The sequence below is a fragment of the Palaemon carinicauda genome, chromosome 19 (assembly GCF_036898095.1).
Source record: "Palaemon carinicauda isolate YSFRI2023 chromosome 19, ASM3689809v2, whole genome shotgun sequence".
Lineage (NCBI taxonomy): Eukaryota > Metazoa > Arthropoda > Malacostraca > Decapoda > Palaemonidae > Palaemon > Palaemon carinicauda.
In genome coordinates, this window is record NC_090743.1 from 126,630,490 (window position 1) to 126,645,576 (window position 15,087).

The window sequence follows — 15,087 nt, forward strand, 5'->3', positions numbered from 1 at the left end:
GGTCTTTGGATCTTTGAGTAGCGAAGGCAGTAATAGCTTTGTTGGGTTTCCCCACAATAGACCTGTTCGTCACTTCTCTGAATGCAAAACTTTCCCGCTAAGGGTTTCCAGTTCCAGATCATCAGGCAGCGATCCAGGACGCCCTTCAACAGTCTTGGGACAACGTGGACGCATGTCTTTCCACCCTTTTGCCTGCTGAGAAGGGTGATCAACAAACTCAGGATCTCCCCGAACTGCAAGCTAACCCTAATAGCTCCGGCATGGAGAATGGTACGCAGACCTTCTTTCCCTTCTGGTTCAGGTTCCAAGGTTTCTTCCTCCAGAACCCCTTCTGACGCAGCCACACAGTGGTGTTCCCCACGGGAGAATTCCCTTACTGAAGCTTCACACCTGGAGGCTGTCCAGTCACTCCTCAGGTGCAGAGGCTTTTCAGAGAGAGTGGCTGAGCACATGTCCAGGCACCTGCGCCAATCTTCCACACACCTCTACCAAGCAAGTTGGAGAGTGTTTGCAGCTTGGTGTAGAGGGCGAGGCGTGTCTCCACTCGATCCCTCTCTTCCTTTAGTGGCGGATTTCCTTTTGTACCTCAGGGAGGAAAAACTCCTCTCAGTCTCGGCAATTAAGGGCTATCACTCAGCCTTGAGCCTCATCTGTAGACTGAGAGGGGTTGACCTTTCCACCTCAGAAGATATTGCCTTGTTGATTCGAGGTTTTGAGAGATCTTGCCCCCCAGTTGACATTAGATCACCATCTTGAGACGTGTCTCTGGTCTTACGTTCCTTGAAGGGTCCACACTATGAGCCCTTAGATAGGACCTCAGACTATTTTCTGACCCTTAAGACCGTCTTCCTTGTAGCTCTGGCCTCGGCTAAAAGGGTCAGTGAACTACATGGTCTGTCTTACAATGTCACCCATTCTAGAGGATGGGGGAAAGTCTCTCTCAACTTCATACCAGACTTTGTGGCTAAAACTCAGAATTCTTCATCTGCCGATGAGAGGTTTCGAGAATTTCAATTTTCCAGCCTCCATAAAGTAACACAGGATACAGACCAATTGTTACTGTGCCCAGTCAGAGCGCTAAGGAAATACCTGAAGCACACCAGACCTTTCGGACCACGTCTCCGTCATCTCTTCCTCAGTACCAACAAGGTAAAGAAGAGAATCTCTCGCAACACCATCTCTTTCGGGCTCAAGAAAGTTATTGCGAGAGCCATTCACGTAGACCCAGAGGCAGCTCAACCCAAAGCCCATCAAGTTAGGGGAGTGGCTGCCTCACTGGCGTTTTAAGAAGAAATTTTCAGTCTCCCAAGTCTTAAGAGCTGGGGTCTGGAAACGCCAATCTACATTCACCACTCACTATTTGAGCGATGTGACACATAGGTCTCTAGACACCTTTTCTATAGGGCCTATTGTGACAGGTCAACAGGTGCTGTAGCTACCTTACGCCCTTTCAGGGGACAGTAGCCGCTGGTTGAGGATCCTGTGTTACACTAGGTTTTAGGAAGGACATCCATCTATCCTCTTCGTTTTCTTCTCCCTCCCATCAAGGTATCCTAGTCTGTAGCCAGTTTCAGCTGGACTCGCCAATGGAAATAAGGTATGAAACTCATCTGTTTCCTCTCACAGGGTATAAGTTATACTCTTACTCACGAGGTTTCTCCTTTTCAAGGTCTGGGGAATCCTAAGTATGAAAGGGTCTGAGTCGAATGTTCCTGACCCACTTCATCCTGAAACCTTTGTTTCCACAAAGCTACAAACTTTCAGTTGTGCTATAGATTTATAGGTACTGTAGTAGGTTGGCCAGGGCACCAGCCACCCGTTGAAATACTACCGCTAGAGAGGTTTGGGGTCCTTTTGACTGGCCAGACAGTATTACATTGGGTCCTTCTCTCTGGTTATGGTTCACTTTCCCTTTGCCTACACATACACCGAATAGTCTGGCCTATTCTTTACAGATTCTCCTCTGTCCTCATACACCTGACAACACTGAAATTACCAAACAATTCTTCTTCATCCTAAGGGTTACTGCACTTTAATTGTCCATTGGCTACTTTCCTCTTGGTAAGGGTAGAAGAGACTCTAGCTATGGTAAGCAGCTCTTCTAGGAGAAGGATACTCCAAAATCAAACCTTTGTTCTCTAGTCTAGGGTAGTGCCATAGCCTCTGTACCATGGTCTTCCACTTCCTTGGGTTAGAGTTCTCTTGCTTGAGGGTACACTCGGGTACGCTGTTCTGTCTTATTTCTCTTCTTGTTTTGTTCACATTTTTATAGTTTATATAGGAGATATGTATTTCAATGTTACTCTTCTTAAAAATTTTATTTTTCCTTGTTTCCTTTCCTCACTGGGCTGTCTTCCCTGTTGGAGCCCCTGGGCTTATAGCATACTGCTTTTCCAACTAGGGTTGTAGCTTAACAAGTAATAATAATAAGACTATGGGGATCTACAAAGAAAAAAGATTTACTGAGAGATTCTTTCTTCAAGAGAGTCTAGTCTGAGGACTATCTTCTTTGTGAATAGGGAGCTCCTTGGCCACCCTAGTCTCAGGATTAAGTCTCCTATAGTAAAGAATGAGGGTTTGTATCAGTGTAGGAACAAATGACAAACTTGTAACAGAGTTTGTATTTTTCCTAACATACAAACCCAAATTCTTTACACAAATCTTCCCTCCGTCACCGCCCCCTAATATAGTCCTAGTTAGAATCCGATTGAAGGTAAGCAGTAGCTACCGACCGGCGGTCCCCCTCCGCTAACAGGTGGATAACTACCTGCCTGGTCGTTAACGACCTTGTTAAGGTTTTTCTGCCGTATTTTCCAGCTCGCGCCAGAATATCTCCTATAGTAAAGAATTCGTGTTTGTATGTTTAGAAAAATACAAACTCTGTTACAAGTTTGTTATATTTCTCATTTTCTATTGCAGATCCCATACGTGACAGAAAAACCATGAATGATGGGTTGGGTGCGGCGTGTGGTGGTGTGGCTAGCTTGGTGTGCTGCACTTTGTACATCAATCAACTTCCTCTTGGTTGCAAGGGCTCCCTCACCATCACCTCTCCATCACCACCACCACCGCACCCCAGCTCCCTCCACCACACTTACCCAGAATAAAATAGTTGATAAAGTATATATTCAGGGAGAAGTGTACTCCATAAGAGAAAGGTATGTACAGTACAGTATATCTATTGCCTTATACATATTTGAACTTATACATATTTGATATATGTATGGTTTACTGTATAAATTAATTTGTTCCTACAGAAATATAAACCTTTGTTAAGATTAGGAAGCTGCAAAAATGGAACTCTGCTGTCAAGATGTATAACGAGGTGTAGATAGTAACTGTTAGGTGGCAGGTATGTCCCACCCGCCCGACAGTACACTGTAATGTGTAGAACTGTCGGAGATAGTGGAGAGGGATTTTACTGGGTTGGTAATAGGAAATTAGCAGACCTAGGGTATGCTTTCCTTATTAGCAGAACACCACAGGGTTTGCAATGCTTACTTACCAGAATGCATGCGATATCTCACGAGATTGGGCGCATGATAAATAGAAGAAAGACAGGTAATGAGAACAGATTAGAAGATGAAATATCATTAAGAAGAAAAGATTAACCATTGATTAGTGAACCTGCTATCCTATGACAATCTAGGTCAACCTTTATCCAAATGGAATCACAATAGGAAGAAATAAAAAAGAAAAATATGTAAACTTTTTTCACTGCCGCATAAAGGTACTTTACTGCAAAACTAAGACTCATAGAGTCCTGTTGATACACAATTAATATAATACAATAAAAAATAAGACAACTCTGTACTATTGTAAAAAAAAACTTTTAGAGACAAAATAGGGATGAGATCATGTGGTCCTGAGAGTAATATATGAGGAACTTGGAAACAATCACACTATTAAAATAAACTACATAAATCACATGATGTCACACTGGGCCTCCCAACCCCGGACTGTACAGAACACATGGTGCCTGGTATAAATGAAAATGGGTGATTTGGTAAACTAGGACTCCAATCCTACGACAATCTAGGCACGTAAACTTGTTTTACTTCCTCATAAAGGTACTTTACTATAAAAATAAGGCTCATAGAGTCCTGCTGATACAAAAATTAGTGTACAGTGAACCCTCGTTTATCGCGATAGATAGGTTCCAGTCGCGGCCGCGATAAGTGAAAATCCGCGAAGTAGTGACACCATATTTACCTATTTATTCAACATGTATATTCAGACTTTTAAAACCTTCCCTTGTACGTAGTTCTGTTAACAAACTACCCTTTAATGTACAGAACACTTAATGCATGTACTACAGTACCCTAAACTAAAACAGGCACAAATATTAAAGGTGATTTTATATCATGCATTTCCTAAACACGCTAAAAAGCACGATAAAAAATGGCAACCAATGTTTTGTTTACATTTATCTCTGATCATAATGAAGAAACAAACTGGAGGTAGAGCTTTGCTTATTACCCAGACATATTTCCCATACTTTTCCCTTAGAACTACATCACATCTTCCTACTTTAGATATATATATATATATATATATATATATATATATATATATATATATATATATGTGTGTGTGTGTGTGTGTGTATATATATATATATTTATATGTATACACATATACATACCTACATATATACATAAATACATGCATACATATATATATATATATATATATATATTACTGTATATATATGGGTTATGGAAAAAATCTGCGAAGTGGTGAATCCGCGATGGTCGAACCGCGAAGTAGCGAGGGTTCACTGTAATGCGAAAAAAATGCAGGATTTTTGTAAATGTATAGGACTGCAATACTATGACAATGAAGGTCGACATGTATCCAAATAGAATCACAATAGGGAAAAAAAATATGTAAACTTGTTTTACTTCTACATAAAAGTACTTGACTACAAAAATAACATTCATAGAGTCTTACTGAAACAGAATGTGATAAAAAACTGCTCTTCTGTGTAGTATTTTGTGCGTTTCATGGCTGTCACCACTATCCACAAGGAAATCAAAAGGAAACCCACATATTTAGCCCTTTACTTTCTATCATGTGGGCCATTCGTACAACCACAGTGTTCATTTATGACTGAAAAACTCTAAAAATTTGTCCAAGTTATTCATGTAACAAACATTATGAGCTTGACTTTCACTTTCTGGTTTCAATAATTGTAGCGTAAAAACATGACATGTCCCACATGTATACACTAATACTCTACTAGGCCTGTAAAACATACAGAACGAGGAGGTAGGTAACCCTACGCTGCCAGCGCATTCATTACTTACAATGCAAACAATATAAGTTGCCAGTTAGCCTTTTATGTGGACACCAGTCCAAGAAATAAAAAAAAACACGCTGGGCTGATTCCAAATGTCACAGGTCCACCAATGTAGGGCTGAAGTAGAATCATTCAAGTATCTAGTAACTATGATCTCCAGTACAGGGTCGTTAGAAATAGAGTTTAGTGAAAGATTGAAAAAAGCAAATCAGACAATGGCTAGGTTAAGTAAAATTTGGAAATCAAATCCCCTGAAATTACATATGAAAATCAGACTGTACATCAGTTTAGTGAGATTGGTGTAACTATATGGACATAAGTCATGGTATAACAATGGAGCAATCTCCAATAGATTAGTAGATTTGAGAACAAAGCCCTTCGAAGGATATTGGGAGTTAAATGATAGGTCAGGATTAGAAATTAAACTATAACAAATGCCATATGTGAATGAGATTATAATGAGGGGTAGATGGAGTTGGTTTGGGCATGCTCTTCGCACTCCCTATAAGTGGTTAGTTCAACAAATGTTTAGCTGGGCTTTACAAGGCACTAGAAAAATTGGAAGACCTAGGCCTACGTGGGTGAGGAATATGAGGCGTAAAGTCGGAGATGATGAATGGAGAAGTATTGAATTAAAAGCTCAAGATAGAGACAACTGGCAAAATCTAACCGAGGCCCTTTACCTCAATGGGCGTAGGAGATGATGACGTTGGATTTTTTCTAGACTAAGATAGAAGCTTGCAGGTATCATTCTCAGATTTATTATGTATTTTACTTTGTATTTAGATGTATAGACTGTATATGGATACAGTACATTTGTCTATGAAAACTTTCGATAAAAATTGGTTTTTCAATATTAAACTTAGCCGGTGATTATATAAGCTGCAGCTCTGCTGCCCGACAGAAAAACTCTACGTTCAAAATACGCCAGCGATCGCTATGCAGGTAGAGGGTGTACATCAACAGCGCCATCTGTCGAGCAGGTACTCAGTACTCAATGTAAACACAGAACTCAATTTTCTCTCTGTCGTGCCACCGGCAAGACCTACTAAATTCGCTGTTGCTTACTGGATTGGTTTTCACATATTTTGGTGAAGTACACATTTCTAGTTATTAGCTTTCGCTTTGCAGACGTTATCTTCAATACATCCTTGCATTCTTTTATTGATTTTGGATTATTTGTTGACGACTTTGGATAGATTTTGAATTCCCCTTTGACTAATTCAAGATGGCTGACCCTTCTCAAGTCCCTAAATTCAGGAAATGTAATGCTAGGGACTGTTCAAGGCGTCTTCCGAAGGCCTCTATCGATCCTCACACCGTTTGTTCCAATTGTCGGGATAAGACCTGTCAATTGGAAGATCGATGTGAGGAATGCGTTGGGCTTTCGGAATTCGATTTCATCGAATTCCAGAAATACACACGTAGGCTAGAGAGAGATAGAGTCAGGAGAAGTTCATCTCGCTCCGTTGATTTTTCCTCTCCTCATGCCCCACAACCTATTCCTTCCCCTGTAGTGGTTGCTCCTGATCCCCCTTCTAGCACTCTACAACCTTCGATGGCAGATATGATGCGTGCCATCCAGGCTCTGGGTGAGAGAATCGAGTCATTGGCGAGTGACCGTAACCAACTCATGGCAGACGTCAAGGAGTTGAAGTGTAAGAGTGCAGTGGGTAGTGATAAAGTGAGTGGTAGTGTTGTGGAAAGTGTTGTAGATAGTGTTGCGCTTGAGGGTTCGTCTGTTCGTGCCTGTCGTCCTCCCAGTCCGGGACCTCTTGCAAGCTCCCAAGCCCAGGGGAGAAGCAATGTCGTATGACCAAAGGGTTCGAGAGGCTTTAATCAGCGAACAGACATTCCCTCCGTGGTTTCGGACGTATCTAACCAAGATCGCCCCACCCACACGAAGACGAGAGAGCCCATTTATTCCTCGTCTGCGGAAGATGTTTCTCGAAAGAAACCAAGGTCTCGCGGCCTCTTAAACGCAAGTCGGTCCCTTCCGCGCAAGTCCAACGGCCCAGTTGTAGCCACTGGGTCAGTTCGGACTCGCTGCAGTCTTCCGATGACTGCACACCTCCTAAGAGAGGCAAAGCGGTACCGCATCAGGCAGTAACACCGTCTGTTGCCGCACCTGCTACTGTAGACCCTAAGTGGTCTTTGCTGCAGACCATGCAGACACAGTTAACGTCTTTAATGCAGGACTTTCGTGCGGAGAAGGTTGACGCTGCACCAACCGCTAGCCTACAACCACCCACGGTTGTGCGTCCAGTGGACGCTGAGGCTACCTTCTCCCGCACTCCAGCTGTGAGAGTCCCGCCACCCATGCGTTCCAGTGTACCCTGCCAGCCGCATGTTGACGTTCAGCAACGCACGGAACCTTCCGTTGACGTTCGCGAGTTACAACAACAACCTAAGTTGTTTTGTTTTGACGCGGTGCGTCAACCTCCGCAACCCAGTGTGGTTACCACTACTCGCCCACAGCAGACTAGACAGTCTGGAGTAGACGCTTTGCGCCCCCGCGCTGCTATGGTTGTTGCCAGCTCACAGACTGGGCAACAGTTCCATGACGTTGCGTCCGGTTCAGTCACGCATGCACCCGTGCTGCCGGACTCAGCTGACCAGCCTATTCCTACTCCTTTGCCGCTTCCTCCTCAGTATTCAGATGATGGACTCTCTGATGATGACGACGCTGCACACATTGACGACCCGCATACGGACATCGACGAACCCAAGACCACGCAACCCTCCTTGGACTTTAGGAAAGTTCTTGCACTGTTCAGGGAGATGTATCCTGATCAGTTTGTTTCTGCGGCCCCACGCTCTCCTCCATCTGAGTTTGCTTTAGGCACGCAGTCATCCGCGCCTGCCTTTACGAAGCTCGTCCTCGCCCGCTCGTCTAAGAGAGCTTTACGAGTGTTGGGAGAATGGATGCAGTCCAAAAAGCACCTTGGGAAGACAGCATTCACGTTTCCCCCTGCGAGACTCTCTTCCAGATCGAGCGTCTGGTATGTCACGGGAGAAGTTCTCGGCTTGGGAGTTCCTGCCTCTGCCCAGGGCGACTTCTCAAGTCTGGTAGACTCTCCCCGCAGGCTAGCCATGAGACGCTCCAAGATTTGTTGGTCTCCTTCAGACTTAGACCATCTGTTGAAAGGAGTGTTCAGAGCCTTCGAGGTTTTTAACTTTTTGGATTGGTGTTTGGGAGCGTTGAGCAGGAAGATCTCCCCTTCTGACAAGGAAACTTCCATGCTCATTATGTCCTGCATGGACAAGGCCATACGGGACGGTTCCAGTGAGCTTGCGGCTTCGTTCGTTTCCGGGGTCCTCAAGAAACGGGAAAACCTTTGCTCCTTCTTGTCAGCTGGAGTAACACAGTGTCAGAGTTCGGAACTTATGTTTGCTCCTCTCTCAAAGTGCCTTTTCCCAGAGGAGTTGATAAAGGAGATTGCTGCCTCCTTGATTCAAAAAGACACGCATGACCTGGTTGCGTCCTCTGCCCGCAAAGCCACCCCTTTGCCTACCTTGTCTAGACCCAGGATGGACACTCCAGCGTCCAGATTCATTCCGCCCTTTCGTGGCAGAGCCTCCAGCAGAGGAGGTTCTCGTGCCGAAGGGAGACGTGGGAATAAGAAGAAAGGTACCAAGTCCTTTAAGGGCAGAGTCTGACTGCCACCTTCTTCAGACAGCAGTGGGAGCCAGACTCAAGAACTTCTGGCAGACCTGGGAGAAAAGGGGCGCAGATGCACAATCTGTGAAGTTGCTCAGAGAAGGGTACAAGATCCCGTTTGTACGCAAACCCCCTCTAGCAACGTCTCCCATCGATCTCTCTCCCAGGTACAGAGAGGAGGACAAGAGACTAGCTTTGAAGCAAGAGGTGTCTCTCTTACTAGAAAAGGGAGCGGTAGTCAAAGTCCGGGACCATCAATCCCCGGGCTTCTACAACCGTCTCTTCTTAGTGGTAAAGAAGACAGGAGGGTGGAGGCTGCTGCTAGACGTCAGTGCGCTGAATGTCTTTGTCACAAAGCAGACGTTCGCCATGGAGACCACAAAGTCTGTTCTAGCAGCGGTCAGGAAGGAAGACTGGATGGTCTCTTTAGACCTAAGGGACGCTTACTTTCACGTCCCCATCCACCCAGATTCCCAACCTTTTCTGAGGTTCGTTTACGAAAAGGTTGTCTACCAATTTCAAGCCCTGTGCTTTGGCCTAAGCACGGCTCCTCTTGTCTTTACGAAACTGATGAGGAATATTGCCAAATTCCTGCATTTAGCGGACATCAGAGCCTCCCTCTATTTGGACGACTGGCTTCTAAGAGCTTCTTCCAGTCGTCGCTGTCTGGAGAATCTAAAGTGGACTCTAGATCTGACCAAGGAATTGGGTCTCCTGGTCAATATGGAAAAGTCCCAACTGGTCCCATCCCAAACTATAGTGTACTTAGGGATGGAGATTCACAGTCAAGCTTTTCGGGCTTTTCCGTCGGCCCCCAGAACAAGTCAAGCCCAAGGATGCATCCAGAACATGCTAAAGAAGGACCGATGTTCAGTCAGACAGTGGATGAGTCTGATAGGGACGCTTTCATCCCTGGAACAGTTCATTGCGTTAGGGAGACTGCACCTCCGTCCCCTTCAATTTCACCTAGCTGTTCACTGGAAAAAGGACAAGACGCTAGAAGCGGTCTCGATCCCCATTTCCGAGAAGATGAAGTCATCACTGACTTGGTGGAAGGACAACATCAACCTCAGAGAGGGTCTGCCCCTGGCTGTTCAGACCCCCAACCACGTTCTCTTCTCGGACGCATCGGACACGGGCTGGGGTGCGACATTAGACGGTCGGGAATGCTCGGGAACTTGGAACTCGAATCAAAGAACGTTACATATCAACTGCAAGGAGCTACTGGCAGTTCATCTGGCCTTGAAAAGCTTCAAGTCCCTCCTTCTAGGCAAGGTGGTGGAGGTGAACTCAGACAACACCACGGCCTTGGCGTACATCTCCAAGCAAGGAGGGACCCATTCTATGACGTTGTACGAGATCGCAAGGGACCTCCTCACCTGGTCAAGAGATCTAAACCTTTCTCTAGTAACGAGGTTCATTCAAGGCAACATGAATGTCATGGCGGATTGCCTCAGTCGGAAGGGTCAAATCATCCCAACAGAATGGACCCTTCACAAGGATGTGTGCAAGAGACTATGGGCCACATGGGGCCAACCTACCATAGATCTCTTTGCAACCTCGATGACCAAGAGGCTCCCAATTTATTGCTCGCCAATCCCGGACCCAGCAGCAGTTCATATAGATGCCTTTCTACTGGATTGGTCCCATCTAGACCTTTATGCATTCCCCCCGTTCAAGATTGTCAACAAGGTACTGCAGAAGTTCGCCTCTCACGAAGGGACAAGGTTGACGTTAGTTGCTCCCCTCTGGCCCGCGAGAGAATGGTTCACCGAGGTACTTCAATGGCTGGTGGACGTTCCCAGAACTCTTCCTCTAAGAGTGGACCTTCTACGTCAGCCACACGTAAAGAAGGTACACCCAGGCCTCCACGCTCTTCGTCTGACTGCCTTCAGACTATCGAAAGACTCTCGAGAGCTAGAGGCTTTTCGAAGGAGGCAGCCAGGGCGATTGCTAGAGCAAGGATTACATCCACTCTTAGAGTCTACCAGTCGAAGTGGGAAATCTTCCGAAACTGGTGCAAGTCGGTATCAGTATCCTCAACCAGTACCTCTGTAACCCAAATAGCTGACTTCCTATTATACCTGAGGAAGGAAAGATCTCTTTCAGCTCCCACGATCAAAGGTTACAGAAGCATGTTGGCAGCAGTCTTCCGTCACAGAGGCTTAGATCTTTCTAACAACAAAGATCTACAGGACCTCCTTAAGTCTTTTGAGACCTCGAAGGAGCGTCGTTTGGCTACACCGGGTTGGAATTTAGACGTGGTACTAAGATTCCTTATGTCAGAAAGGTTCGAGCCACTACAATCATCCTCCTTTAAAGATCTCACTTTAAAGACTCTTTTCCTCGTTTGCTTAGCAACAGCTAAAAGAGTCAGTGAGATACACGCCTTCAGCAGGAACATCGGATTTTCATCTGAAACGGCTACATGTTCTTTACAGCTTGGTTTTCTAGCCAAAAACGAGCTACCTTCTCGTCCTTGGCCGAAATCGTTCGATATTCCAAGCCTTTCAAATTTGGTTGGAAATAAAATAGAAAGAGTCTTATGCCCTGTTAGAGCTCTTAAGTTCTATTCAAGACGAACTAAACCTTTACGAGGACAGTCAGAAGCTTTATGGTGTGCTATTAAGAAACCTTCTTTACCTATGTCAAAGAATGCAGTTTCCTATTTTATTAGACTGTTGATACGAGAAGCTCATTCCCATCTGAATGAGGAAGACCATGCTTTGCTGAAGGTAAGGACACATGAAGTTAGAGCTGTCGCAACTTCAGTGGCCTTTAAACAAAATAGATCTCTGCAGAGTATAATGGACGCAACCTATTGGAGAAGCAAGTCAGTGTTCGCGTCTTTTTATCTTAAAGATGTCCAGTCTCTTTACGAGAACTGCTACACCCTGGGACCAGTCGTAGCAGCGAGTGCAGTAGTGGGTGAGGGCTCAACCACTACATTCCCCTAATTCCATAACCTTTTTTAATCTTTCTCTTGAAATGTTTTTTATTGTTGTTTTTTGGGTTGTCCGGAAGGCTAAGAAGCCTTTCGCATCCTGGTTGATTTGGCGGGTGGTCAAATTCTTTTCTTGAGAAGCGCCTAGATTAGAGGTTTTGATGAGGTCCTTTAGTATGGGTGGCAACCCTTGATACTTCAGCTCCTAGGAGTCGCTCAGCATCCTAAGAGGATCGCGAGGCTCAGTAAGGAAGACGTACTTAAAAAGGCAGAGTAATTATTCAAGTCGACTTCCTTACCAGGTACTTATTTATTTTATGTTTGTTATTTTGAATAACTGCTAAAATGAAATACAAAATACTTAGCTCATAATAATGTAAACAAGTAATGCTGGTCTCTACCCACCCCCCTGGGTGTGAATCAGCTTATATAATCACCGGCTAAGTTTAATATTGAAAAATGTTATTTTTATTAATAAAATAAATTTTTGAATATACTTACCCGGTGATTATATATTAAAGGACCCTCCCTTCCTCCCCAATAGAGACCCAGTGGACCGAGGAGAAAATTGAGTTCTGTGTTTACATTGAGTACTGAGTACCTGCTCGACAGATGGCGCTGTTGATGTACACCCCCTACCTGCATAGCGATCGCTGGCGTATTTTGAACGTAGAGTTTTTCTGTCGGGCAGCAGAGCTGCAGCTTATATAATCACCGGGTAAGTATATTCAAAAATTTATTTTATTAATAAAAATAACATTTTATTCGTATTTTATACAGTGATTATCACAAACGCAACTTGCGGAACCGAACTGGTCTCCGGATGCTCTCTGGGTTATACAAGCATTTGGCTGCAGTAAGAGCTCAGTACTCCTCTCTGTCACCGGAATTGAATGACTTAGTTGAAGGGCTTAAAAAGGAAGTGACCAAAAGATGGGTGACAGATGATCCTTGGGATTTGGCAAGAAAGGTAAGTACAGTACAGTACTGTTAGTTTTTCTTTCCTTTTACTCTGAAACTGATACAGTATACAGTAATTATGCGGACGAAGAGTCATTTCGTTAAATACAGCATGTGTAGCCTTATGTATTGTTATATTAATCTTACTTTTTTTTAGGATAAGTCATTATTATCTTTCATTATGAAGACAGATTACAGGATAGAAGAGTGTTAGAAACTAATTTAACATTAAAGTGTGTAAAGGGAAGAGGCGACATAAAATGTTTAATGATGATGGTAATCTTGAGTCTATAAATTAATCAAATTTGTGAAAGGTGATTAGGATTTATATAGTTTCATCTGCTTCAATTGCAAGTTCATATGTATTCTACATCTAAGGACTTTTACTACCGTAAGCCCTAGGTGATGCACTTTACGTCCAGTAATTTCTTCTTTCTTTTTTTTTAAAAGTCTAAAATTTTGACAAAATATGCAAAACTACAATATCAATGAAAAGGAAATCTATTTTGCTATAGAAAAGTTTAAAACAATTTTAAGCACATATAGTTTATGTGCTGAGTTATGTAAATTGTGCCAATTAGAGGGTCTAGTTCTTGAGAATTAAATTTGAGTGGGTGAGTGGGGGGAATTGAAGGGTTAATTTACAGTGATGTTGGAATGGTTTATCAAATTATTAGTTTTCAATTTGTATTCTTATTATCTCTCCATAAACATAAAATCACCAATTATGGAATGTTTTTGTCAGCGGTTATTTTATGAAGGGGAATATTTATACTTTCTGTGTCGTGTCAGAATTTGTGTAAATAAATAATTTGAAAGTTCAGTTCTAAGAGGCGATTTCCAACCCACCTGGCAGTGAGTGTTCTTATTATAGGATGATGGTTGTCATTTTGCGTAGGAACAAATCATAAACTGTAATTTTTATTTTCCTCACTATACAAACCTTCAAGTTAACTTACTTCCCTCCTCAACCACCACTCTCTGTTCTTGGATGAAAGGTTAAAAGTGAGGGTAATCTGGCTGATTGGGAGAAACAAAGTTGTTTAAGATTTTATTGAGGAAGTTATTTGAGATGAGAAGTTATTTATCGCTATTTTCTTGCTGGTAATGACGGAAATGAAATTTGTCTTTGGGGATTTACTACAAAAAGAAATGAACTCTACACCAATTTACAAGCTGCCAAAAAAACTTTCCCCCTTAGCATATAAAGAACAATTCTTTAATTGTAAGTGACTTTCTGTTCTTACACCTTTAATCGCTTATATTTTCAGTGGGCCAACCCAAAGACGCTGCTTCCAGACAAAGCTAAGGGATTAGGGGACATTTTAGGAGCGCTGTCTACCGCCCCAATTGTTGCTGCGGATATTGGGTACAAAGGAACGCAGCTGAAGGTGTCCATCCTACTGAAAGGTGGTCAAAGAGCTGTCTTTAAACCAAAATGGTAGGTTTTAGCTCTACTTTCTTCATTGCTAAAAAGTGGAATTTTCCAGTTGTATGCTGAACTAAGCCTTAATTTGCTTCAGCTCAATTTTTCCTTCCAGATTTATCTGCGTTAGAATTGGTAACTCATTGCAAGGTTATAAAGAGTTCCCTTGTGGTGCCGAGAGATACTACCGCTAGAGAGTTAGGGGGTCCTTTGACTGGCCAGACAGTACTACATTGGATCCTTCTCTCTGGTTACGGTTCTTTCCCTTTGCCTACACAGATACCGAATAGTCTGGCCTATTCTTTACAGATTCTCCTCTGTCCTCTTACACCTGACAACACTGAGATTACCAAACAATTCTTCTTCATCCAAGCGGTTAACTATAGCAATGAAATTTTTCAGTGGCTACTTTCCTCTTGGTAAGGGTAGAAGAGACTCTTTAGTTAAGCTAAGCAGCTCTTCTAGGAGGACACTCCAAAATTAAACCATTGTTCTTTAGTCTTAGGTAGTGCTATAGCCTCTGTACCATGGTCTTCCACTGTCTTGGGTTAGAGTTCTCTTACTTGAGGGTATACTCGGGCACACTGTTCTATCTAGTTTCTCTTCCTCTTGTTTTGTTGAAGTTTTTATTATTTTTATAGGAATTTTTTATTTTGATGTTATTACTATTCTTAAGATATATTATTTTTTCTTGTTTCCTTTCCTCACTGGCCTATTTTCCCTATTGGGGCCCTTGGGCTTATAGCATCCTCCTTTTCCAAATAGGATTGTAGCTTAGCATTTAATGATGATAA

At 43.2% G+C, this 15,087-nt stretch overlaps 1 protein-coding gene across 3 annotated transcripts in view; it reads left to right on the forward strand.

The window, feature by feature from the left end:
• LOC137658844 (glycosaminoglycan xylosylkinase) overlaps nt 1-15,087 on the forward strand; it is a 197,407-nt gene that overhangs the window by 35,720 nt on the left and 146,600 nt on the right. For all 3 annotated transcript variants that reach the window (XM_068393935.1, XM_068393937.1, XM_068393936.1), the window contains exons 2-4: nt 2,920-3,158; nt 12,688-12,877; nt 14,139-14,308. In XM_068393935.1, coding sequence (XP_068250036.1) covers nt 2,947-3,158; nt 12,688-12,877; nt 14,139-14,308 — 572 coding nt within the window. In that variant the 5' untranslated portion in view covers nt 2,920-2,946. The remainder of the gene's footprint in view (nt 1-2,919; nt 3,159-12,687; nt 12,878-14,138; nt 14,309-15,087) is intronic.